Below are 26,897 nucleotides of genomic sequence, written 5' to 3' on the forward strand. Positions count from 1 at the left end.
ACCACGGCTGTCAGCGCAAGGATGGAGTAATTCCAAGCAGCCGCTGAAGAGGGACACACAGGGCAGGCTGTTGAGGACAGGACTGGCACCCCTCTGGCCCCCCAAGAATCAGCCAAGACTGGGTTCAGATCCAGCCCACGGCAGGGGCTGTACCCTGCCGAGCAGAGGAGCTCTGAGCTCTGGCTCTGGGGACTTTTGAGAAGGGAGATGCGGTCTGCTTTGGGGGAGGCAGCGCTGTAGCTGGATAACAGGGTGAGAGGGCGAGGGGCCGAGATGACTTTTGCAGTCTTCAGTTTGATCCTGTGCAGCGCAAGGAAGAGGAAGGAGGGAGGGCGGGGAAGCAGGGGTGATAGACGGGATCCAGGAGCTGTGAGCAGCTAAATTAAGAAAAAGAGGCTGATTGGACTGTAGGGTCCCCACGAGGCAGGCTGCAGCCTCTGGGCTTTGCAGTGGCTCCTCCCTTTGCTGGGAATGTTCTCCCCACATCTGCAAGACTGAGTCTTTATTAGAAGGTCCCCTTCTCAGTGGGCCCTCCCATGACTTCTCCTGCTGCACTCCGACTGGTTTCTTCTCTGTGTGATCTTACAGCATGTCATCTCTGCTCTGTGCATGTTCATCATTTACTTTATTTTCTGTCCCACCAGAACAGCACCCCTCAAGGAGATGATGTTTGTATTTTTCCCACTGTTGTAACCATCAAGTGCTGGAACAACACACAGTAGGAGCTTGCTCAGTACAATCAGATGACTGGGTGACCCGGTGAGTGGCCACTGCCCATACCAGGGGGTGGGGTGGGGTAGGGGGTACAGTACAGCTCAGGCCCGAGGTGTGGCAAATGTGCCATTTGACTGGGGTCTGGAGACCCCACCTGGGTTTCAGCCAAATCAAGTCATTCGATGGGTAAGCATATGAAGGAACGCTCCGACTCGTTGATGACCTGAAGAATGAAAAGGGAACCAGAAGGAACTGGCACTTGGCATCTCTTAGAGGTGGGCATAGTGTGAAAGTTGGATGATGTCACCAATAGGGTGTCTGTAGCTTGGACCAATCAAGGGGGTGGGGGTGGGGCAGGCACCTAAGGAGCAAATGGTTCCAACCAGGGGTACACATTCCGTGACACAGCAGTCCTTTCCTGAGAACATGTAGTAAAGAAAGTTTCCTAAGGGGCAGACCTTATTACTGTGAAAAGTCAAAACGTGCGCACCAAAACAGCAGTGTGTGTTTTACAAGAAGACATTTCGATTGATTTGGTTAATTATTGATCATGAACCCGGGAATTGAACCCAGAGCCTTTTCCCTCAGCTGCATCCCAGCCCCTTTATTTTTTAATTTTTTATTTCAAGACAGGGTCTTGCTAAGTCACTAAGTTGCCCAGGTGGGGCTGAACCTGGTGACCCTCTTTCCTCAGGCTCTGGCACCCACAGCCCCGTTTAAGAATACCTTGTTAAAAGGACATACATTGAATGTATTAGGATAGTTGTCTGTAGGAGAAGAGGTGAAGGCAAACAGGAGATGTTTGTTGCTAAAAGTAAGGAAATAAAACAACACCAGGTAGGCTGGTACACACCTGTATCTCTAGCCCTCTTGGAGGCTGGGGCAGGAAGATTCAAAGTTTGAGCCCAAACTGAGCAACTTAGTGAGACCCTGTCTCAAGTAAATAAATAAAAATTTAAAAAGGGTTGAGGATGTACCTCTATATGAAGGCCCTGGGCTCGCTCTCCAGTATTGAAAAAAAGCAGAAAGAAAACAAAAGAAAAGAAATAAAACAGACCAGCAAGTATAAGACTCTGGGTTGAGTTTCTAACACAGCAAAAAAGTAAACCAGTAAAAGAGTGTGGAGTTGACCCAGAGTGAAAACACTCACAGGGCACTAATTAGAAAGGTCAGCAGTGAGGCGATCCCAGATTCCAGGGCCCAGCAATCTCAGCCTTTGGATACTCATGGTTTAGTGGACTACTAAACCATTAAACCTAAACTGAGAAAAAGGAGCCATGGGAGACAGAAACCAACATTAGAGCTCTCCCCAGTGCTGGATTATCACCAGTCAAAAAACAGTGATGGATTTTAGGGAACATACTTTGGCCTGAATATACCTGGGTGGGGTTTTTATACTGGAACAAGCATTCACGTGTCAGAGTGGAGACGGAAGTCTGGGGGAAAGAAAGACCTTTGTTTTAGACTTTCAAGGCCTTGGTGTCTCCTATGTATTCCCTCATTTGTAGGATATCATGGGATATCATAAGAGATGGGTTCTTTGTTCCTACTCTGGCTGACTGTCTGTTGTCATAAGCAGCTGTGATAGTCTGTCCAATTGTGATTCCTGGATTAATTAGTAACACATTATAGAAATGCTCTCTGAGGTATAACCTAATGCCTGGATTAATTAGTAACAGCCATGGGCCCCATCCCAGTGTATGCCGTCAGCCTGTGCATCTAGGGAGGAGAAAGAGGCAGTCAAGGTACCAAGCCCCGTAGCCCTGGCACACCTGATATCCCTTCCTGTGTTGTACAGGTTTCTTGTGGATCCACACGGCATGCATACAAGCAGCTGTTTTCCCATTAGCGTGGTGCTGGGGATTCAAACCCCTGGCCTTACACACTCTAGGCAAGTGCTCTACCACTGCATCTCAGCCCATCCAATTTTCATGCATTAATATTTTCTCCATGTGTATGCATTTTCAACAGGTGCATATATTGTGTACCTTTTGAGACAACAACCCAAATTTTAGACATTTTATGAACAGAATTGGAAAAGTGTACAGAGATGCATAGCTCAGTGGTCTAGGACTTGCCATGCGTGGGGTCCTGGCTTGATCCCCAGCTGTGGGATATGCACTTTAAATATGTCTAATAATGTTATAACAAGCGCCAATCAACAACTACAAAACAAAATCACAGGGTGGCTGCAAACCCGAGCCCTTCCCAACTGATAGACACCACAGGTAATGAGGGCTTTTGTCTGACCACTTAGCCAGTTTGCTTCTAGAGGACATTACTTTATCATCTTTTTAGTATGAAACTAATCTCTGCACTTTTTTTAGATTTCATTAGTTTTCCCATTAATGTACTTTCCCTGCTCCAGAATCCTCTCCAGGCCAGGTCTGATGGTGTTCAGCCACCCTAACTTCTCCAGGTGATCCCTGCATTTGAGACATGGCTACTGGCTGTGGCCCCTGCCCAGCCCAGCGCAGGCCACCATCCCCGGGGGCAGGTGGGGACTGCTCACCTGATGCTGCACTCTGGGCCTTCTCAAGCTGCTCTTGGATACAGTGTTGATTTCTGTTGTTCTCTTTGCTGATTTCTGTTGCCTTCTTTCTGGTCCTCACCGGAGCACAAGATGACGGTCTTTGTTCCCAAGCTCTCCCCAGGAAAGTGCAGCTGAGCCCACAGAGTAGTAGCTCTGCCCTTGGCATCTCACCCCGGCCTGCCACCCTCTCTGCCACTGCAGGTGACTGACCTCTTTAGTGGGTGGCCTTTGGTGGCAGAGCAGCTCTGCCTGACCTCCAGGATCTGAAGTCACCATCGTTGTCGAGTGCCCACCCTGTGCCTCTATTTCCTAATTATCATCAATATTTAACCACAGAGCAGCGAGTCAAGGCGAATTTTATAACTGGTGCTTTTGATTAGGGAAGATTGTAGCGTCATGTGAATTCCTCAAAGGGCTATAAAATGAGACCTTTGGAGGGCAGGGCTGAGAGAGGCTGGGAAAACCGGTGAACCCCAGAGGAGGAAGCAGTCCAGGTCCACCTGGAAGGTGTACCTTCCAGGAAGCAGGAGTGGGGTGCTCCCATCTATGGTCTGTGCACCCCAAGTTCCATGACCCCTGGCTCTACATTGCCAGTGATCATTGTTACTGGGTGAGCAAGCAGGGACTCGTGTTCTTCAGATGTGGAGACAGAGGCTGAGTCAGGCTCAGATTCCTAGCCGGGTGTGGTAGCACATGCCTGAAATTCCAGCACCCAGAAGACTGAGACAGGAGGTTCCCTGAGTTCAAGGCCAGCCTTGGCTAGTCTCAGCTTTGTACAAGACAGCATTGTCCAGAAGAAAAAGAACTCAAAAGGGACCCGGCATGGAATTCTGGTTCCTCTCCATTTCATAACACTTTCATTCATTCATTCAGTAAATGTTGCTTGAGCACGTGCTGTGTGGATCCTGAAAGGATCTTGCCCTAGTATAAATTGCAGTACAGTTATGGCGGTGGTCTACTCTGGTGGAAGGCCAAAGTGGAAATGCTTATCATTTCCTGCTTCTTCAGCCCTAATTACAACTCTCCTTCCTGTTTGCATGCACGTGTATACACACACACACACACACACACACACACACACACACAGACACAGAATTTCAATCGGTTCCTCACACATCACCAGTATCTACCCCATATGCCACTCCTGATCAGAGGTCATTTAACCCTCTGCCTCTCTGTGTCCAGTGGAAGGAGACAGCCCAACCGCCATGGGTTGTGTGCTCCTTTCTACGTCCTCAACTCAATAAACCTGTTCATTTTGTACTTTTGCTTCTCTATTGCACCAGAATACTCTATCATTATGGTGCCCATGACTTGGATGGCAGAGTGCGTTAGCTCCTGGGAGTCACTCCCAGTTCGAGCTCCCTGCCTATGAACCATCTTTTATTTATTTATTTTTTTATTTAAAGATAAAAAAGAAAGCAGTAAAAGGGTACAAGTAATACAGAATTTGAAGAAAAAAATTCCTGTGTGGGCTGGAAATATTTCTTATTCTTCATTTTTCATCTTTTTAATGTATATTAGGGTATTAATATTATTACTATTTTTGGTTCTGGGGATTGAACCCAGAGCCTTCACACTACACTATATCCCGAGCTCTTTTTATTTTTTGTTTTGAGACAGGCTCTCACTAAGTCATTAAGTCACCAAGGTTGGTCTCAAACTCATGATCCTCTTGCCTCAGCCTCCCAGGCTGGGCCACCAAATACTTTTATCCTGCTCCACACTGCCAAAAACCTTACCTGACAATTGTGCTGACCCTACAAACCATATCCATTCTACTCTCATATCCCCCCACCATATCCACAAAGCTCTCCTTGCTCGCCTGTGCCACCGTCTTCTCCTCCGCCTCCTACCTCCTTCACTACTCCTTCATTACCATCTTCTCCTCACCTCACCTCACCACTCCTCCCCAACTCCACTGTCATCAGTTTCTCCACCACCACACCATAGCAGATCTCACTCCTCTCTCACCACCGTCTTGCAGCTGCTTGCACTCACTGCCATCTGATGACCCTTCCTACACATTGTCTTCATTATCCCCACCCCAGCCATCTTTGACATGATGCTCACCTCACCCTCTCCCCTTTACAAAGTGAGAGGTACCAAATGCTTAATCCACATTCATGTCCCTTTTTCCCTCTCCAGTCTCTCAAATATCTTCCAGCATGTAACATCCTTTGCTGCTGACCCGTACAATGATATCATAAAAAGCTCAAATTCATCCTTCAATCCTATCTACAAGGATCTTGATGCTATTCTTGCTTCCACTCTTTGCCCTCAACAAAAGATTAAACTTCTATTTTATTTGCCAAGCAGCACCAAACATTCAGACTAAATTCAAAAAGTCAGACCTTGGTCTTCAATCCCCCTAGAGATACCTCTTAGGTATGGCTTTCCATGCCTTCAACAGTGGAGAAAACAACAAAAACAGGATGACCTTAAAAAGGATGCATTTTAGGCTAAACTCAAATGCCAATTTCTGGCCTCAGTAGCTTCAGCTACAGTGGAACTCAGGGCTCAAGATAAAACACAGGTAGAAAAAATGACTAAAAACCTGAGCCCCTCTCCACCATTCTTCAAGTGCAGCAGATAAAGGACACTGGATACAAGCCTGCCCTGACCTGTGGCCATGAATGGGAACTTGTCCCATCTACAACCAAGAGGGCCACTGGAAGTGCAACTGCCCTGTGAGAACGAGTAAGTCATCACCTTCCCTACCCTCACAGGCTAAGACATTGCTGCCTTGGACTCATCACCAGCTGATCTGCCCAGCATCACCACTGAAGAGGATAGACAAGGCTTGGGGCCTGCAGGCTCCACCAAATTATCTCTCCAAGAGCCCCATGTCTCACTGGATGTCTCAAGTAAAACTGTCTCTTTTCTTGTTGACAGAGGCCACCTATGGTATTCTTCCTGAGTTTTCAGGGCAGTGTTTCTGCTCTGCAGGCTCTCTTATGGGAATTGACAGCCAGCTTACATGATCTCCCCAGACAGGACCTACTTCCTGCAGATTCCAAAACTTTTCCATTACACACAACTTCTCAGTATCCCAAACTATCCTGTACCTCTTTTTGATAATCTGCTCCAAAAACTCAGTTTCTCTTATACTCTCTGCCCATGGGGGTCAGACTCCCAAGCCAACTGTCATGTGCTGCTGAATCAGCCTCTCCCCTTCCCTCCTCCACTGTCAACCCTACAGTCTGAGACATCTCCAATCCTATTCATGCCAACACATTACTTGTAATTCACCTCAAACACCCCTCACTTTCCCCATATCCAATAGCCCCTAAACATCAACAGGGGCTCAAACCTATAATGTGCTGCTTATTATCTAATGGGTCTCCAAAAGTCACTCACTCACCCTTCAACTCCACTATTGTCCCTATCCTCACATCCAATGGCTTCTATCACCAGTCCAAGATCCTGGAGATACTAAAAATGCAATTGATAGTGTCAGTTCATCTGGTGGTGCCAAACGCTTACACTATACTCTCATTTTTCTTTGTGTACCTTTCACTTTTCTGTATTATACCTTAATGATACATTTTTAACTATTTCCTGACACCTCAATTGCCAAGATTTCTTTGCCTTTCCATGGACAAATCCAGACACTGCAATCTACACAACTTATTTAGAGTCCTACCTCAAGGCTTCATGGACACTCCACACTTCAGCTGAGCCCCTGCTGCTGATCTCGTGGCTCTCAACCTTTTTTTTTTTTTGTGGCTCTCAATCTTAAACCTGACTTTCTTCTCCAATATACAGACGAGCTTCTCCTCTATTCTCCAGTCTATCCTCTAACTACATAACATCCAGCTACCTTTCTCAACTATCTCTCAAGTTTCAAACATAGGGTGTTCCCTACTAAAGCCCAAATAGCTTCACCAAAGATTAAATACCTGAGTCTCACTCTCATCCCCACCTATAACCTCAGACCACAGAGCCCATCTCCATGATCTCCAGGTGCTAACTTCAAAACAAGTTTTATCTTTTCTAGATTTAAAAACTTCTTTTATCTCTGGATCCCTTACTTTGCTACACTAGCCCAACCTTTATAAAAGCATCCACAGGTTCTTTATCAGAAGCCTCACATCCACTACTCCTATTTCTCATTTTCTAAATTAAAAGAGGCTGTTTCAAAGGCCCAAGCTCTCATTCTCCTTAGGCCAACCCAAGATTTCTACCACTCAAGATCATAATGCTGTAGGAGTTTTAGTACACACACACACACACACACACACACACACACACACACACCCTTCTTTCCAAGCAGTAGCCTATCTCTCAAAACAGACAACATGATACAAAGCTGACCTCCTGCCTTTCTCCACTTGCTTCAGCAGCCTCACTAAGACAAGGGGCCAAACAGTTCACTTTAAAACAGTCAATTATTGTCCACCTACCCCATTGCTCCAGTGACCTTATTTTACACAAGATACTTCCTGCCTTAATGACGTCTCACCTACAAGTTGACTTAATTCTTATACAGGATCCTACAATCACCATCTCTGTTAATATCTCCCTGAACCAAGCCACCTTACTTCCCACCTCTGACGAGACCCCTTACACAATTATAGTGAGGTCCTGCAGATGACTCCTACTCCCTTCCCTCACATTAACAGTATTCATCTCCCTACAGCTTCTGATACACAGTTCATAGATGACAATACAGCCAACACAAACCCTCAAAAGAGGACAAAATATTCTATAATCAAAGGCTTCAAGTCATAGAGGCAAGCTCACTGCCACTCAAAACATCTTCCCAGAAAAGAAAACTAATTGCCCTCACATGGGACCTCACACTAATGACAAAATCATAAATATCTATACTGACTCCAAATATACATTCAACATACTTTACTCTCATACTATGTAACAAATATGAGATCTAAGTAATCACAAGGGACCCCTAATCACTAATACACCTCTCATTCTTAATTTGTTAGAGACAACACAACTTCCAAAACAAGTAACAATCATTCACTATAAGGGACACCAAACATCATCAGGTCTATCTGTCAGGATAGTACCTGTGTGAACACACAGGCTAAATTAACTACACAACAACAATATGTCTCTCGTCTTTCCCCCCTTATCCCAAACACATTGACTTCACTTCAATATTCATCTATACAGTGACAGTTAATTCACAAACCCACAAGTTCTTCCTCCCAGATCAATGTTTTAGACCTCATCACTAACATACATAACTGCTTTCATCTAGACAGTCAAGCCCTATATAAACTACTAAGTCTACTCACTACTCATTCCTCTCTAAAAATATTCATCAGGTCACTCACAGCTGTTTTGTGCCAAAACCTCTCCTCAGAGACATTTATCTGCTTCTTTCCCAACCTATCAACTTTGTGAACACACTCCAAATAAAGACTAATAGATTTTACACATGTGCCTCATCATAAGACCTACACACCTCCACCTCACCCGTTCATAGCCCAGTGTTCTGTTACTCTCTTTACTTCCTTGGCATTTTTTACTGCTGGTCCTCATACTGCTGCTGTCATACTTCAATCTCTCCCTACAACACCAAAACTTTTATTGTTCACTAAAATTTTAGATTCAAACACCTTACACTGCCTAAAACAAAGCCTTCGGTCTTACTTCCTCTTCCACTACTCCTATTCATTCTCCTTCTAGGACACACGGCCTTACTGACAGTCTACTGCACAGTTTTCAACCTCACTATTCTTTTCTCCCACATAAATCCCAGCCTAAAATCTCAAGTTCAAATAAAAATTCTCCAATATTACAACACACAACAAATAACCCCAGCTCAAACCCAGCATCTCCCTACCTTTTCCATAATGCCCACATCTTCACCCCAACATCTCCAAATCTGAAAACAAAACCTGTATGATGATTAACTACCTGGCCATCCCCAGGCTAGCACAAACCCATGGGCCAGCATACTAGGAAGACCTGGTGAGCATGCGCAGAACCTACAGAGACATGCATTGCAGAGAAGGTTAGGTTCCTTGCTCGGGGGCCGTGCACGTGCAGAAGCGGTTAGGCTGCTTGCCCGGGGGCCCGTGCACGTGCAGAAGCGGTTAGGCTGCTTGCCCGGGGGCCCGTGCACGTGCAGAAGCGGTTAGGCTGCTTGCCCGGGGGCCCGTGCACGTGCAGAAGCGGTTAGGCTGCTTGCCCGGGGGCCCGTGCACGTGCAGAAGCGGTTAGGCTGCTTGCCCGGGGGCCCGTGCACGTGCAGAAGCGGTTAGGCTGCTTGCCCGGGGGCCGTGCACGGGCCGTGCACGTGCAGAAGCGGTTAGGCTGCTTGCCCGGGGGCCCGTGCACGTGCAGAAGCGGTTAGGCTGCTTGCCCGGGGGCCCGTGCACGTGCAGAAGCGGTTAGGCTGCTTGCCCGGGGGCCCGTGCACGTGCAGAAGCGGTTAGGCTGCTTGCCCGGGGGCCCGTGCACGTGCAGAAGCGGTTAGGCTGCTTGCCCGGGGGCCCGTGCACGTGCAGAAGCGGTTAGGCTGCTTGCCCGGGGGCCCGTGCACGTGCAGAAGCGGTTAGGCTGCTTGCCCGGGGGCCCGTGCACGTGCAGAAGCGGTTAGGCTGCTTGCCGGGGGCCCGTGCACGTGCAGAAGCGGTTAGGCTGCTTGCCCGGGGGCCGTGCACGGGCCGTGCACGTGCAGAAGCGGTTAGGCTGCTTGCCCGGGGGCCCGTGCACGTGCAGAAGCGGTTAGGCTGCTTGCCCGGGGGCCCGTGCACGTGCAGAAGCGGTTAGGCTGCTTGCCCGGGGGCCCGTGCACGTGCAGAAGCGGTTAGGCTGCTTGCCCGGGGGCCCGTGCACGTGCAGAAGCGGTTAGGCTGCTTGCCCGGGGGCCCGTGCACGTGCAGAAGCGGTTAGGCTGCTTGCCCGGGGGCCCGTGCACGTGCAGAAGCGGTTAGGCTGCTTGCCCGGGGGCCCGTGCACGTGCAGAAGCGGTTAGGCTGCTTGCCGGGGGCCCGTGCACGTGCAGAAGCGGTTAGGCTGCTTGCCCTGGGGCCGTGCACGGGCCGTGCACGTGCAGAAGCGGTTAGGCTTCTTACTCAGAAGCTGAGCGGGTGAGGTGGTTGCGATTCTTGCTCAGGACTTGTGGAAATGCGCATGTACAGGGCCATTAGAGCCTAGACATTGGATAAAAGAGGTTGCTTGGCGTTCATTGAAAGTCAGAGAGGTCAAAGGGGCCTGAGATTCTGCCCGGTGAGGACCGGAAACCGGACGGTCGGAGGAGTCACAGGGCTGCCATGCCAGGCATCTTTGGCAGCTCAGTGCCCAAGCTCCACAAGGCTGCCCGCAAGGGCGACAAGGCCAAGGTGGAGCGTCTCCTCCAGAAATGGAACACGGTTTACAGAGACAGCAAGCAAAGGTAATGGGGCTGCAGGCCCAGGGGCTGTGAGTGGGGCCAGGATGATGCGGGAGAGGAAGAAGTGGGTGAAGCGGGGGCAGGGGGATTCCCACCACCCTGGGAGGCAAAGCTGGCCAGAGAGTCGATCCTCAGGTGGTGTCCATAAGCTGCAAAATAAAAACCAAACATTCACTGGTTTTTAGTGGACTTATACTTCCTGTGTAGACTACATTATTGACTGCAGAAAAGCTATTTAAACATGGTAACACGTGTATAGAGTTTTATTCTTAGTATCACATTAAGAGATGTACTGTTGTACATATTATTTAAAAAGGGAACTATGACATGTTTCCTGTAATCTACAAACTTAGGGTGGAAACTTAACCTGATGAAAATCTAGTGTCCATTTACTATCAGTGTACACCTGTGCATGTATGTTCTTTACTAAGGAACCTTATAAGAAAACTGAGATGGGAAGGTGACGGCATGTTCTTGACTAGAAAGTTCTGTTAGTCTCAAAATGTGAGCTTTCTGTGTATCAGCTTTATAGAAGCTAAATAAAAAAATCGCATAAGACTTGAGTGTCCGTAGCCTCTTTCGCTATGGGGTCACTAAGAAAATGTAGTGAAAGCCCACCTTCGTAGGTATCACGGTAAGTCATTTTCACAAATTAATTGTTTTCCAACAGCCCAAAAGATAAATAAATGAATGTAACTTAGTAGAAAACCTGGAAACATTCAAATATCTGTCAGATTTTAGAAGTTGAAAAATTGGAATGACTCATGAATGAAATGCCTGTAAAGTGTTTCCAAAAAACCTGGATTTTTATGTCACAAAAGTTTCTGGTGGTGTATTGATTAAAAATTTTATATCATACAAAATGAGAAAAGTGGCAAAGGAAAACACATAGCCTATTTGAGCCTTCCTAAGAATGACACCAACAATGAACATTCATTTTTTTGTGTTGGGGGTTGCTCCTAGAACATGGTGCATGCGAAACACACTACCACTCAGCCATCCCCTTCCCCACCTGCATTCTGAAGGTTGACTACCAAAAGAAAAATTAAATTCTCATTTATATTGGAAAATCATTAACAAAATGAAAAACATACTTGTGAGACATTTATAACAAGGGCCTGGGATATTAACTCAGTGGCACAGTGCCCACATGAAAATGTGAGGTCAGGAGTTAGATTTGCAGTGCCAAAAAAAAAATAAAATAATAAAATAAAATAAAATAAAGGAGAGATAAATAGATACATCATAAAATACATCATACATCAGATGAAACAAAATCATACATACATACAGCAGATAAAAAATGTATCTTAAACTTACAGGGTAATTTTTTAAAAATCATCAAAGAAAAATATTGAATACTAATTTACTTCCATGCTAGATAGCAACACTGTGAGCCTCATATCCTGGGCTGTACTGCTGAGCTATATTTAACTCTAAATTATGTGGTTGGTTTGACAAGTGACCTGTAAACATAAAAAGAAATGTTTAATGTCCCTGATAAGGGGAATTTAATTTTACAAAGGAATCAAATGTTTTCCAGTTACAGAGTGTGAGAATGAAGAAAAGTTTATTCTGCTGCTTAAAACTGGAGATGGCTTATGACTTTTTCAAATAGGAAATTTGATATAAGTACTATACCACAGTTTAGGAAAGCATGTCTCCACCAATCAGCTCTCTTCTAGAATATCTTTAGGACATACAGAGACGCATTTAATGTGCATTTCTTCAGTATTGCTTAAAATAGTGATGGATTCACAGAAGAGATTGTATCAGTTGCAGTGCATTCATAGGATGGAGTGATATATAATCACTGAAATTGGCATCACATCAATATATTCTTAACAGGGAAAGATGTACTTTCATATATCCACTGAGCAAAGAGTCAGTTTAATTTTGCATACACACAGATAGGCTGCAGTCTTGTTTTAGACAGAAAATGTATACAAATTGTGGCAAAATTTGTTATTTTCAGGCATTTGACATTTTCTGTTCTTTTTTATTATCGAGAAGTTCATTCTAGTTGTAATATTTAGGAGTTCATTAAATTTTTTCATTCTAACAGTTTCATTGGCCCAGAAACAATGCTGAGTATTCTATATTTTGACATTTTTGTGCCTTGCATTTTGCATGTTATGATTAGTATTGGCAACGGTACTGTGTGCTCTTCTTTCCTTTCTCTTATCCTTGATTTCTATAATAGATATGAAACTCTAGTGAAAGTTGATTATTAATAAAATAATCCTTGAGAAAAACAGAAATATTAGTTAAGCACAGATAATTTTCATTTTTATGTGTGTGTATTGGCATTTCTGATAACTTTTTACTTCTTCTGAAATAAAGAAATTATCTGTATGTATAGATTTTACTATGAATCATGTGATGATGCCTTACGAAGAAACCTTTTTAAAAGCCACTGCTGTGGGATTTTCACATGGAGAGGCAGGGCACTCCAGCTGCCCAAGGAGGCAGCTTCATTGGTGCTGACACTAACTCAGCAGATTCATGATTAACATGGTATAGTTGCCCCCTTTTATACAATTTTTGTCTTTTCATCTCCCTTATATGGGCACATGCAAGGATTTTCCAGTCTGGCCGGTATACCTTAACATTCTATAGGCTGGTTTATGTTATAGTGTTATATCAGTAGCATACACAGAGGCTGATGTTAAAAAAAAGCCCCCCATACTCCAAAGGTCAGGAGGGGCCCTCCCACACCACCAGTTATAGTTACACAAGACCTGTTGTCTTCTGAGCTGTGTGTGGCTTTCCAATGACAGAGGTGTTAAAATATGAGAAAAAGTGTCTGGAGGCTTATTGAAATAATTCTAACCCCACAAGGTAGGTCCATTTGAATTATTTTATTTTACTTAATTGAAATATTGCCTTTGTTAAGTAGTAATAGGAGACATTATAGTATCAGACAATTATTGAGCTGTTACTTGTTTGAGAAGTTATTCGAAAAATTTTGTGTGGATTCTTACTTAACCATCACAGTGGTGTCTTGTGAGAGAACTGCTTTCAGTCCTCATTTTGTAGGTAACAATCCCGAGGCACAGAAAGGCTAAGGGATGGCTAGAAAGTAAGAACTTAGAGTAGGAATTAAATTCCAATTGAGCTAAATCCAAGGCCTGCTCTTTCTATTCCAGTGGGTTGCACTAGGCTGGGAGGTAGCGCAGTGCAGGGATCTTGTTTAGTATGTGCAAGACAGCAGCTTCCACCCCCTGCACCACACACAAATGCAGCATCACCCACTTGCTCTTCCATTCACAGGTGAGTAATAAGAGATGCTAAGCATTCTATGTTTTCAAAGATAATTAAATACTTATTGTGAAAGGTATTTAATGTTCACAATTCCATGAATAATTATGAATTTTGAAATGGAGTGCTGTAATTTCCTAATAATCTTTCTGACTGTCCCAGGACTGCTCTGCATTATGCCAGTGCCTATGGCCATCCAGAAGTGGTGAGACTCCTGATACAGAAAAAGTTTGACCTTAATGCCTGGGACAGTGACCATGACACCGCTCTGATTAAGGTAAATAGCAGCCAACAATTTCAGCATGGGAGGGATTGTATTTAAATGCTGAAAATCAAAGTCAGTTGATGTAATTTGAATATAACTCCTTGGCCAGGCATGTGGAAAGTGTGTTTGGAGTTTCTTGAGTTGATGGTGTCTCCTCTGTTACAATACCCACAGGCTGTAAAATGCTACGAGGAAGACTGTGTTAGTATTCTCTTGGAACATGGTGCAAATCCAAATATTGCCAATACCAAGGGCGACACTGCTCTGCATTATGCAGTTTACAGTTCAAAGTCTTCACTAACAGCAAAACTGCTTTCGCATGGTGCCGATGCTGAGGCAAAAAACAAGGTATAGAGCACTGAATTTTCTTTCCAAAGTTTCTGAAATACTTTCCTGTTCACAGTGACATATTGGTTGGTCAGTTCTCCATATTTAGAAGGTCAAGTGTTTCATGGATGGAAATACACTGTTTTAAATAACTTAATAGTTAATGTTTTCACTTTCAATGTTGATAGTTTTAATGAAATGCTAGAGGATGTGAGTTTCTATTATGCACTTACAGCAAGCATTTGTGAAGACACTGAAATTTAAAAAGTAAATCATTTTTCTGTTATTTTTTCCAAATGGTTATATTTTCTTTCTTTTTTTTTTTTGCACTAGTGTAAAACAACACAGGACAGCAAAATTAGCCTCAGAAATAGGTATTATTTTAAAACTTAAACAGAACAACAGTATTTTACAATAAGTGGTAATTTTGTTGCTGTTGACAGCTCATAAAAATGATCCATTTTTGATTTGACTTAAATGGGAAAAATGAGAAGGAAAAATAATTAGAAATAATGCAGGCCCATAGAGTTTGCTTTGTTGGTTGGCTGTTTTTGAAAAAATATTTTTTCTGGTTCATGTGCATAGATAAGATCAATTTTTAGGAAAAATACTTTTTTTTCTATTCAGTACTGGAAATTGAACACAGAATATTCATACTGAGCTGCATCTCCTGCTCTTTTGTGTTATGTTTTACTTTGAGGTAGAGTTTCAAATTAGTTGCCTAATTTGAATTTAAACTTGCAATCTGCCTACCTCAGCATTCCATAGTGCAGATAATCTGGTTGTACTCAGTTTGGGAATAAAAATTCTTTATTTTTTTCTTTTCTTTTTTCTTTCTTTTTTTCAATACTAGGAATCAAACTCTGGACCTTGCACTTACCAGGCAAGCATGGTGCTGCTGAGCTATATTCCTGTCCTCTTAAAAATTTTTAAATAGTAAAGAGAATGATATAAACCTGAAATTTTAGGAGAACTGGATCAATCCAGTTTTTCACTGGATGCATGGTGATTAAGTGGGAAACAAGGGAAATGAATGAATAATAAAGAGAAGTCCTCTCCTTTTCAGTCAGAAACCGCAACTAAGATAAGAATCTGAATTGTCCTTTCAAACATATGATGTCTTGCTGGGAGCTGGGAGTTAAGGAGCTTGTATGATGAGATCAGTTGTATTTTGAATGTACTAGTCCCTGTTCTGCCCTGTGCCAAGAGGATTAAATGGAGCTTCCATGGAGTACCTGTCTCTCACCTTCCCTCCTTTTGTCTAAATTCTCAACTAGTAAAAAGTAGTGGCTGTGTAGATGAGAGATGAGACTGATGTCATCTTCTAGGTTCTCTAGTCCTCATCTAGACTTGTGCGTTTCTGTGGTCAGGAGAAAGGTTTGAAACAGTTGAGGCTCTGTCCTGGAGATTTGGGTTCAGTAAATGTCTTAAGCCCTGACATGGATATTTCAAAACATTTCCTCAAGATTCTGACGTAGCTCAGAAGCATTTAATGGACAGGCATGTTTAATGGTGAATTCCTAATTCTCAGAAACTGAAGAAATCTCTAGATGAGTTGGATTAAATACCACTTCCTTCTAATCTCTCCTTTCCAATAAAATCAGGCCAACTTTCATTTGTCTTTCTCTACCTCTGTCCATGGGAAGTGAAAAGGAGGATCATCAGTGAAACCTCTTATTTTGCAGAATCCCACCACTTTCCCTCCCATCTGCAGTCAGTCACTGCCACTGTGAAGCTCTGTAGAAATTCTCTGATGGTTGAGATTGAATCTTGAAGAATGTCACATCTCTTTATCATCATTAGTGCCTCTCTTTATTATCATTAATAGCCCAGTGTTGACAAATGGTGATTTGCAGGAGTTTGAACAATATCCATCTTGAGCCTGTATTTAGTTGAAGGCATGTGATAGACTATTTCAATGTATTAAGTGACCCCCCTGGTGAAAATCCTTGAAATTGTAAGAACATAGGTGGGAATGTTTTATACATTTTTATTGCTTATTTTTATTTTGTGTGTGTGTGTGTGTGTGTGTGTGTGTTACTAATGATTGATCCTAGGACTTTTCCATTGAGCTGCATCCCCAGCACTCATCACTCATCACTTTTAAAAATTTGAGACAGTGTCTCACTAAGTTGCAGAGACAGAAATCAAATCTGAACTTGGATCCCTCTTCTTAGCCTCCCAGAATGATAAGATTACAGATGTTCCTGTCCCCTGTCCCGCTGGGAATAGTTTTGATAATTTCCTTTTGGCACTCCTTTTTACCTGCTTAACAGTCAGGGAGAACTGCATACACATGGAGGAAAAGTATGCGTGCTGGAAAAATTATTAAAATAGGTATAATCTTTTTTATTTCATAGCAGGACCTCTCTTTTTGGTAAAACATGATGTTAAGGGAAGAATTTTACATTGTACACAACCATTTGGAAGCACATGCACAGCAAAGATATAAGCAGAACACTATGGACTAAATGTGCCTTTTAGCTCTATGCAATTTGCTTCCATCAACTGAATTCACAATGAAATTTCAGAAAACATCTCCATAATTTGAAGTTGGAGATGCTCACAAAGAAGAGGCTGTGCTGTCTTCAGAGCCCCTGTGACTGTGAGGGTGTGCCCCCTGTACAGGAAGCTCCCATGGCTTATCCAGTTTGCTATTGGCTCAATTCTGTACTTCTTCCTGCCCACTACTGTGCTTCTGTGAGAGTTTCCAGTTCTTAAATGATGGTATATTTTAATGTAGTCAGGAATTTCAGAATATCTTATATTCATTTATAAGGATGTAATCTAGATTTTAGAATGAATATTTTAAAATGGAATGAAGTTTAGAGATTCTTTAAAAAAGGTTTCCCATATACTATAAGTAACCATGTTCCTATTAGAATGCCTGAAGGTATTATTAATTATAATCACAACTGGATAGTTTGTGCATGTTACCAAGAATTTTGTATCTTCTTTTTCAGCCTTATCCCTTAAAAATATAAGCGACTTAGTGAGTTTCATTATGATACAATTTTCATATTGAGAAAATTCATATTGAGAAAATTCTGAGAAAATTTTCATATTATGCAGTGTTAGAATTTGTTCATTATGAGAAAATCCATCTTGAGCAGTATTAGAATTTATTTATTATGGGAAAATGCAAATTAAGCAGTATTAGAATCTTTATTGATGAACTATATTTTACCTCTGATTTCTATAACATTAGTAATTAAAATGGAAACAGAATATAACTTATTAAAAACAATAGCTATGCTGCGTGGGGATCTTAGCATTATCAGCATAAATGACAATTGAAATTTTGTACTGATCTTTTCCACTTTCATCTAGTAATAGGACAGAACCCCATGGATTGTGTAGTAATAAGGGATCCATGTTCACTTGGATCATGTCCTCAGGGACTCCTTGAAAGCTGGAATGGTTAAGAATTGTATTTGGATCCTTACACTAGGTGGAGAATCCAACAAGTTTCTTGCCTAACTCAGAAAAAATTTCCATAGTACTAGAAAGCTCTCAGCTCTGTATCCCTGAAACTGTTAATTCCTCATGTTGATATTTGTCAGAAGAAAAGTAATGTTAAATAGGAGTAAAGCAAAGGTAAAGAGATTTTAATACTGAGGAAATAATGCAGTTTTATAATTTCTCAAACATGATTATCAAATCTGTTGAGACATAGAAGTCATGGAAAATTATTCTTTGGAAGATAGGCTGAGAATTCCTGCCCTAGGGATGATGATTTAACTCATTAATTTAATCCAAATCCTTCAATCATTTTTGACTGTGCATTATGGTTGGAGCTACTGAGAAAAAAGATACAGCCCCTGCCCTGAAGGTGCATTTGATTGAAGCAGGAGATGTTACATAACTCTGAGTACCATGATAAAGGCTGTGATGGAAAGACCCTTGGAACCAGTGACTGGAGCGAGTTGTGACCCTGGGGTTTCTGTAGCCACTGTGGGCAGAGAGCATGCACTGCAGAGGGTATGGCAGGGCAGCACGTGTGGAAGCACTGGGAGTGAGAAGGAAGAGACTGCTGTGTGTTGTTATCTATATCAGGTTAACAGTCAGGGTCCTTCACAAGCTGTTCAGTTCAGCTGAGAAGCAGGCAGTTGTGTGGGTTTTAAATTGTTTCTGCTTCTCCACAGGAAGGCCTCACACCACTTATGCTTGCTCTAAGGGAAAACAGAATGGAAGCGGCAGCATTGTTAAAAAAGACAGAAACAAAGAATGTGGTGAATGAGCCGGAAAGGTATGGTTGTTCTTTTTTTAAACAAGAGTTCAGCAGTGTTGTGGAGTGGTAATAAGTCAAATAAGTCAGTAGCTGAAAGACTACCTTAGTGACTGGTGTATAATGAAAAAGATCAACACAAACCATCAGATAGAAAAATTATTTGGATTGGGCAACATAAGGAATACTGTGCAGTACAAGTCATGCGCTATTATTGAGTAATTTTGACTGATGTCTGCTTTTTAATGAGAAGAATAACTTTTGTAGTAAAACAATAAGGAAAAACACTGTGTATTGCTATGTTCATGGAACTTCCTCAGAGTACAAAACATAAGCCTAAATGCTTCATATAAAAAGGAAAAAGTGTAAATGTTTCTTTTCAGTGATTGAAAATGAGCTAGTAATATAAACAAGTTGGCACATAAAATATTTAGAGAAGCAAAATATGCAATTTGGAGAAGTATGCTCATATAAGAGAAACCAGAAAATATTTGAACTTGTGTTTCAGACTTATTTCAAAGAACTTTATATCCTCAAGTTGCATTCATTTATCTATGAGTTCCTCAAGGTTATCTTTCTTTTTCATAGTGCAGTATTCCATTGTGTATAATTGCCATTTTCCTTGTACATTATTCTCTTAATGGATGTACACACTATTTTAGAGATGTAGCTGTTAGAAATTGTGCTGCTGTAAACATAGATATATATATATATATCCCTGTATGTATGATTTTAACTATTTTGGAAGATTTCTGCAAGGGGACGTAGCTGTCTCAAGTGGATTTCTATTTTCAGTTTTTTGCGGAAACACCACACTCTTTCCTGTAGTGTTCATACTGGTTTATATTCGCACCACCGTTGTAGAAAAATCCTTCATTCTCATCACCATTTATCATTAGATTTTTTTCATGGAAATCTTTCTAAGATAAAATGCTATCTTTGTGTATTTTTAATTTGCATTTATGTAATTTCCAGAAGCAATGATGAGTTTTCCATGTTTTTATTGGCCATTTGTACTTCTAACAAGTATCATTTCATTTCATTTGTCTGTTCTTTTGAGTTTTCTTTGGTAGGTCTATACTTTGATGCTTGTCCTCTGCCTGTGGAGTGGCTAATGAAAGTATTTTTTTTTCCAATCTGAAGATTGTCTCCTCATTCTGTTGGTTGTTTCCTTTGCAATGGAGAAGCTTTTTAATTTCATGAGACTCCATTTGTTGCTTGTCTATATTGTATTTTGTGCCATTAGGGTTTTGTTCAGAAAGTCCTTGCATGCCTGTGTCTTTGAGTACTGCCCATTTTGTCTTCCAGAAGATTGCTTCTGTTTTAACATTTAGTTCTTTGGCCCATTTTGGTTATAGTTTAGTACATGGTGAGATATGTGGATCTAGTCTCAATCTGTTGCACGTAGGTATCCAATTTTCCCAGCACCATCCCTGAAAGAATATCTTTACTCTGGTATGTTTTTGACTCCTTTGTCAAAGATCACCCAGCGCTCTGGCTCTGTGTGCTTTGAGTTGTCTCTGTTGTGCTCTCTTCAACTGATGCACATGCCTGTTTCTATGTCAGTACCATGTGGGTTTCATCACTGTAACTTTATAGTGTAGCTCTGAGCTTGGGATTATGATGCCACCTGCTTTGCTTTTGTTACTCAGGATTGCTTTTGGTAGTCTGAGTCTCTTCTAATTTCCCCCAATTTTAGGATTGTTCCATTAGCTCTGTGATAATTGACTTTGGTATTTAGCTTGGGGTTGCACCAAGTATGTTTACCAATATTGAAAGTCAGGCCATTTTGACAGTATCGATTCTGTCTATCCAGAAATGAGGACTATTTTTTCATTTTGTGATATTTTCAGGTGCCTAGTTTTGAGTGGTGTAATTTTCACTATACAATGCTTTGCTTTCTTAAGCTAACACCTATCTATTTAAGTTTTTTTAAATGTTGTCATCAATGATATTATTTTTCTAATTGCTTTTTCAGTGGGTTCTTCAATTTTTTTAATTAAAGAGAAAAAAGAAAGGAAATAAAATAAACAAAGCAGTAAAAGGGTACAAATAATACAGAATTTCAAGAATAAAATACAGTAAGATATCACTAGTTAATAGGTTATATATTGTCATCTTTGAAATAGTTATCCAAATTATAAAATTAAAGCATGTACAGTGAACATTTATAGAATGAGTTTGCAGAATGTGCCGATCAATGATTGAACAAAAGTTCAGTAATATGGATTTCCATCCTATACACTCAAACATACATGCAGCTATATCCCTTAGACCACCTTCCTTTCCTCTCTTTTTAATAACAATTACACTTTTTGGGTTTTTTTACTCCCACAATTCTTATTATTTTTTTGAAGAGAATAAAACCTAACGTGGCTAAACAAAGCAGAGTCGGTTAGAACAAAAGGTTGGGCATAGTACATGATGTAAAAATAAAATATCAGGTGATGTAAAATGCTTACCATTGTGCCTCTGCTATGTTTTTAAAAAGTTGCCTATATCATCAGATATAATAGAATTGATCAAAACAGTACAGAACAAGACTAATAAAACCTACACTGGAGACCTCAGAGGATTTCAAAAGAAGATAATAATCAAACCATAATGGGCATCTTAGTGAATCTTATTGCCTTGAAATTGGTTGCCTATACCCTCAAACTTGATACTATCAACAAAATAGAATATAGTAAAATCTGACAGAACAAGATGGGGAGAGCAATACTGGGCATCATATCAGGTTAATAAGAAAACAAAAATGTTACTGTAATATATACCTCTATTGGGTTCTTCAATATTGTATAACAATGCTATTGATTTTATCTGTGTGTGTGTGTGTTGTATCCTGGTATCCTGATAATGTTGGTTAACAGTTCTAGAATTGTGTGATGGAGGGTTTTGTGTCTTGGAAGTAGAGGATCATGTTATCTGCACATAAAGGTCTTCTGACTCCGTTCTTCCCTACATGTATCCCTTTTATTTCTTACTCTTAAATAATTGTTCAGGCTATTACGTGAATGACCACATTGAACAGCAATGGTGATAAAAACAACTTCTTTGTCTTGTTCCTGATTTTAGAGAGAAGGCTTTCAATGTTTGCCCATGGCATGTGTATTAGCAGTAGATTGGTCATAAATGGCTTTTATCATGTTGAGATGAAGACCTTCTGAACTTACTTTCTTCAGGGTTTTAATCAAGAATGAGTGTTGCATTTTATCACAGGCTTTTTCTGAACCTATTTAAATGATCATGTGGCTTTGGGCCTTGATTCTATGAAGATGAGGAATTTTGTGTTTGTGTTTATTGAGCCATCTTTGTATTCAGGGGCTGAAACCTGTTTGGTAGGGTGCATGATCTTTTTGATAATTTGTTGTATTTGGTTTACTAGTGTCTTAAAGATTTTTGCATCTATGTTCATTAAACAAATTGTCCTTTAATTGTCTTTTATGGTTGTATTCTTTTCTTCTTTGGTGGTGAGGATAATGATAGCTTCCCAGAATGATTTTTGAAGTCCTACCTTTATTTTTATTGCAGAGTTTGCAGAGTATTATTATTAGATGTTCACTGATGTTCTTAAAGAATTTCATTTTGAGCCCGTCAGGTTCTGGTTTTTCTTTTTAAATTTTTTTATTTAAAGAGAAAACAAGAAAAAACAAAACTGAAGGAGGGAAGAAATAATGATTAAAACATAATTTAAAATTAAAAATTAAGAAATCACTAGTTGATAAATCACATATTGTCCTCTTAGAAATAGTTGTTCAAATTACAGAAGTAAATCATACAAAGTAGACATTCAAACAGTGAGACTGCAAACAATTGTGTTCAGTGATCCAACAAAACTTAGTAATATGGTAATTAATCTTACATACTTACCCATGCATGCATTTATATCCGTTAGAGCATCTTCTTTTCTCCTCTTTTTCTTTTTCTTTTTCTTTTTTTTTTTTTTTTTTTAAAGGCAAGGGAAAGAAACTTTAATTTTGTATGTATGACCTTGCTGGTAATCAACAACAAAGAGTTCCAAGAAATGTGGATGTTAAGGAGGCTAGCAACGTAGCTCTGTGGTAGAGTAGTTCATCTAGCACTGGGTTCACCCCCAGCACTGCAGACAGAAGCAATCAACATGCACGATGGACCACACTTTTCTCTCTACTCTTGGAAAGCTGAGACTTTTGAAACAAAAGATTGAACAGTGGCTGGAGATACTGCCTTGTGGTACAATATCTGCCTACCATGCACCAGGCCCTGAGTTCATCCCTATAACCACTGCCAAAAAAGAAAGGAAAGAAAAAAGCTGGTGCTGGAGATTTAGCTCTGCAGCACAAGCGCCTGCCTTGCAAGTGCGTGGTCGTGAGTTCGATCCCTGGTACCGGTTAAAAAAAAAAAAAAAAGAAAAAGAAAAAAGAAAGCAAAAGGCAAAAACTAACCATTTTTATTATGTTACAGGAAAAATGCAAGGAAACTAAAGTTTTTAAAATAACGATCTGAAATAGCCTATTTTTAGTGAAGTATCCTGGTCGCTGTGCAGATCTGTCTTCCCATCACTGCTGCCTGGGAGCAGTCACTGAGCTGCCAGTAATGAGGCTGCTCCATGTCCTCGTTCCTGACCGAAGGCTGAGTAGAAATCAACAAGGAGAGGTTTTATACATTTGCATGGGAGGCACCATGTGCCTCCTTCTGTAGGTTAAAATGCAAATCATATGTACATGGAAAAAAAGTCAGCTCACGTAAATTTTACTGTGATTTTAAAATTAATTTGTAATACTCGGTAAATTACCTTTGATATAATTTTGAACTCGGGTTGCATATGTTTTTAAACTTTTTTAAAAAAAATTAGAAAGATGTAGTGTTCCTGAATCCAGAAACTTCTTGCACATGTACGTAGATCGAAGCATGTATTATGATGAAGAACTAAGATTTGCCATTGCAAAGCTGTGGCTGTCATTGACATGGAGACCTTGACAGATGCACTTAATTACGCTTTCTTTTAGCCTAAAATTAAAGGAATTTCTCCTGGTATTCCCTGTATTTTTCTATTCAGCCTCACTACCTGAAATTATGATTGTTCTCTCAGGGGCCAAGCAAGGAACCGTGCCCTTGCGACCTTGCCTTGGGGTCTGGGCTCAGAGATTTTGCCCTGCCTGCTCCAAGGAGCCCACGGGCTCAGCTCCAGTGTGGATTTTCTGATGCTGGACAAGGTTGCAGTGGTAAAAGAAGCTCTTGCCACATTCTCCACATTGATAAGGTCTCTCTCCAGTGTGAATTCTCTGATGCTTCACAAGGACAGAGCGGCGGCTAAAACTCTTCCTGCACTGGCTGCACTGGAAAGGTTTCTCTCCAGTGTGGACGCGGAGGTGGTGGAACAGCCCGGCGTTCTGGCTGAAGGCTTTGCCGCACACGCGGCACTGGTAGTGCTTCTCCCCAGTATGCAGCCTCTGGTGCTGGAAGAGGCCGGAGCGCTGGCTGAAGGCGCGCCCGCAGACACCGCACACATAGGGCCTCTCACCCGTGTGCCGCCTCTGGTGCTCCACGAGAATGGAGTTCTGTGTGAAGCTTTTCCCACACTCCCTGCAGACGTGAGGCCTCTCCGCCACTGAGGAGCTTACCCGGTTCCTGCCCAGTCTGCCCTCTGGGCCACAAGCATCTCCGCATTCAGGCACCTGAGTGGTACCACTGCTGAGAGTTCCAGGTCCTTCCACAGGAAATTTTATTTCTTTAGAGCCCTCCTCCACTGGTGCGAACTCAACATTCCGAGTCCCAGCCTCGCTACCGCTCTCCTGCACTGGGCGCGCCTCTGGCATGTGACACTGCAGCTGCTCTTCTGAGCACGGGAACTGGCTGCATGGGGATACCTGGGCTGTTCCTTGAGTTGCCTTCTGCCTCACGACCTCTTCTTGCTCGTAAGTAGGACTTGGGACCTGCTCTCCTGGCTCGTCCAGCTCCCTCTCCAAGTCCTCCAGCACAGTCACCACCTCATCCCCGCTCTCTGGATGCTGTGCGTGCACCCAGGCCTGCAGCTCTGCAGGCAGGATGGCCAGGAACTGCTCCAGCACCAGCAGCTCCAGGATCTGCTCCTTGCTGTGGGTCTCGGGCCGCAGCCACTGGTGGCAGAGCTCTCGGAGCCGGTGCAGCGCCTCCCGGGGTCCCGGGGTCTCCTGATAGCAGAACTCCCTGAAGTGTCTTCGGAAGATCTCCCTGCTTTCAAAGGTCTTCCTTGACCTGTCAGATTCTTGACCACAGGCATGGTTCTTCTCCTCTTTCACGCTCACTTCCAAAAGTCCTCGTGGAGCCCCTGTAGCCTGCAGGGCCAAGGCTCATGACTAGATGAGCCACTTTGGCACCATGATGGCTTCCTCAACAGTCGCTGCTTTCCCTTATCCCCACGTCTGTAATCTCTTCCGGTATCAAGACAGAGCACCGGACTCAAATAGAAGCAACTTCCCGGGTCGGGCTGTGAAGCTCATCCTGAGACGGCGCGGGACGCTTGCAGCGGTTTTCAGAGAGCGACCCCTGGGGCAGACTGTGGGATGCGAACCCTGGAAACGCGGGTGCATTTTCTTCTTGGCTGTCACAAAAAACGGCAGAGGCGGGGTTGGGGTGGCGTCTACATGACAGCGCTGATCGCCTGAACTTGTGAGAAGCAACCTTTGAGAAGCGCTTGGAACAGAGCTCCCGGGCGCGCTGGGCCGCGGAAACGTTCGTCCAAGAACAGCGCCGGGAGCCAGCAGGAGCAGGCCGGACGGCCGCAGCAAGGCCCCACGCGGATGCCGCCCGCCGCGCCTCCCCGGGGCTCCGGCGCAGCTCACCGAGGCGCCGGCCCCCGGAGGCGCAGCCGGCCAGACGCGTTACCTTGGACTTTTTCTCCTCTTTTTCACAATAGCAATTACACATTTAGGGTTATGTTACTCCTACATTTCTTATTACTTTTTACACTAGAGAGACAATGTCATATTTATAAATATGATTCTTATTTATTTCACTAGTGAGGACAGTCTCAAGTTGTCTCCATTTACCTATGAAGGCCTCAAGATCATCCTGTTTTATAGCTGAGTAATGTTACATTGTATAAAAAACCACATCTTTTTCATCCACTCTGCAGTTGATGTGCATCTTGGTTGTTTCCAAGATTTAGCTATTACAAATTGTGTTGGTATGAACTTGAGTGCACATACATGACTTTGGCATGACCTTTTCAGGTTTTCTGGGAAAATATTCAGGAAGGAAATAGCTGAATTGAATCGAACTTCCAATCCTAGTTTTCTGAGAAATCTCCATACTGATTTCCATAGTGGTTGCACCATTCTACACTCCCACCAACAGTGGAGCAGTGTTCCTTTTTCCCAACAGCCTCACCAGCATTTGTTTGATTTCTTGATGGCCACTATTCTTTTCAGAGTGAGATGAAATCTCGATGCTGTTTAAATTTGCATTTCTCGAATGACCAGTGATGGTGAACATTTCTTTATGTAATTATTTGCCATTTGTGTATCTTCATCTGAGAAATGTGTGTTCATCTCAGATGTCCATTTTTGGAGAGGGTCTTTGAATTTGGGGGCTTGATGTTTTTCCGTTCTTTACATGTTCTGGATATAAGTCCTTTGAGGAGTTGTTGGCTAAAATTGTTTCCCATTCTGTGGGTTTTCTTTTCACTCTGTTGGTGATTTCTCTTGATGTGCAGAAACTTTTGAATAACATGAGATCCCAGTTGTTGATTCTTTGACGTGTTTCCCATGCAGTTTGCATTTTGTTCATGAATTCTCTGCCTACCCCTATGTCTCCAAGTCTTCTGCCTACCTGGTCTTCCAGTAGATTTAAGGTTTCTGTATTAATATTTAGGTCTTTGGTCCATTTAGACTTTAATTTTGTGCATAGTGATAGGCATGGATCTAGCTTCAGTCTTCAGCATGTGGAGAGCCAATTTTTCCAGCCCCATTTATTAAAGAGTGAACATGTTTAGCCCCATTTTCAAATATCAGGTGGTTGATTGTCTTTGTAGTTGTGCTTGCATCTTGTAATCTGTTCCACTGATCCTCAGGTCTATTTCTTTGCCAGTACCATGCTGATTTTATCACTGTGCCTTCGTAGTATAGTTTCAGGCCAGGAATTGAGATGCCTCCTACGTTGCCTTGCTTGCTCAGAATTGCCTTTGCTATTGTAGGTTTCTTCTTTTTCCACGTGAGTTTCAGGAGTGTTTTCTCTAGAT

The 26,897-nt window shown here is 42.4% G+C and overlaps 2 protein-coding genes and 1 long non-coding RNA gene across 3 annotated transcripts in view; 1 reads left to right on the plus strand and 2 right to left on the minus strand.

The window, feature by feature from the left end:
* Positions 1 to 604: 604 nt before the first annotated feature.
* On the minus strand, positions 605 to 4,368 carry LOC134474815 (uncharacterized). Its single transcript, XR_010045675.1, has 2 exons — positions 3,227 to 4,368; positions 605 to 937 (listed from the first exon to the last, which is right to left on the minus strand). It is a non-coding gene; the product is annotated as an uncharacterized LOC134474815 (long non-coding RNA).
* Positions 4,369 to 10,237: 5,869 nt separating this feature from the next.
* The window catches only part of LOC134474771 (putative ankyrin repeat domain-containing protein 20A4), a 73,916-nt gene continuing 57,256 nt past the window's right edge, over positions 10,238 to 26,897 (plus strand). The window contains exons 1-4 of the mRNA XM_063243419.1: positions 10,238 to 10,619; positions 14,040 to 14,154; positions 14,317 to 14,490; positions 18,615 to 18,718. Coding sequence (XP_063099489.1) covers positions 10,498 to 10,619; positions 14,040 to 14,154; positions 14,317 to 14,490; positions 18,615 to 18,718 — 515 coding nt within the window. The 5' untranslated portion in view covers positions 10,238 to 10,497. The remainder of the gene's footprint in view (positions 10,620 to 14,039; positions 14,155 to 14,316; positions 14,491 to 18,614; positions 18,719 to 26,897) is intronic.
* LOC100721856 (zinc finger and SCAN domain-containing protein 23-like) lies at positions 23,742 to 25,008 on the minus strand (the record flags this gene model as incomplete). Its single annotated transcript, XM_013145425.3, has 1 exon — positions 23,742 to 25,008. A coding segment is annotated over one exon (1,191 nt), but the record flags the coding sequence as incomplete, so codon positions are not given.

This window comes from Cavia porcellus, unplaced genomic scaffold, assembly GCF_034190915.1.
Source record: "Cavia porcellus strain 051 isolate PalLab524CR breed Dunkin Hartley unplaced genomic scaffold, mCavPor4.1 scaffold_38, whole genome shotgun sequence".
NCBI classification, from domain to species: Eukaryota; Metazoa; Chordata; class Mammalia; order Rodentia; family Caviidae; genus Cavia; species Cavia porcellus.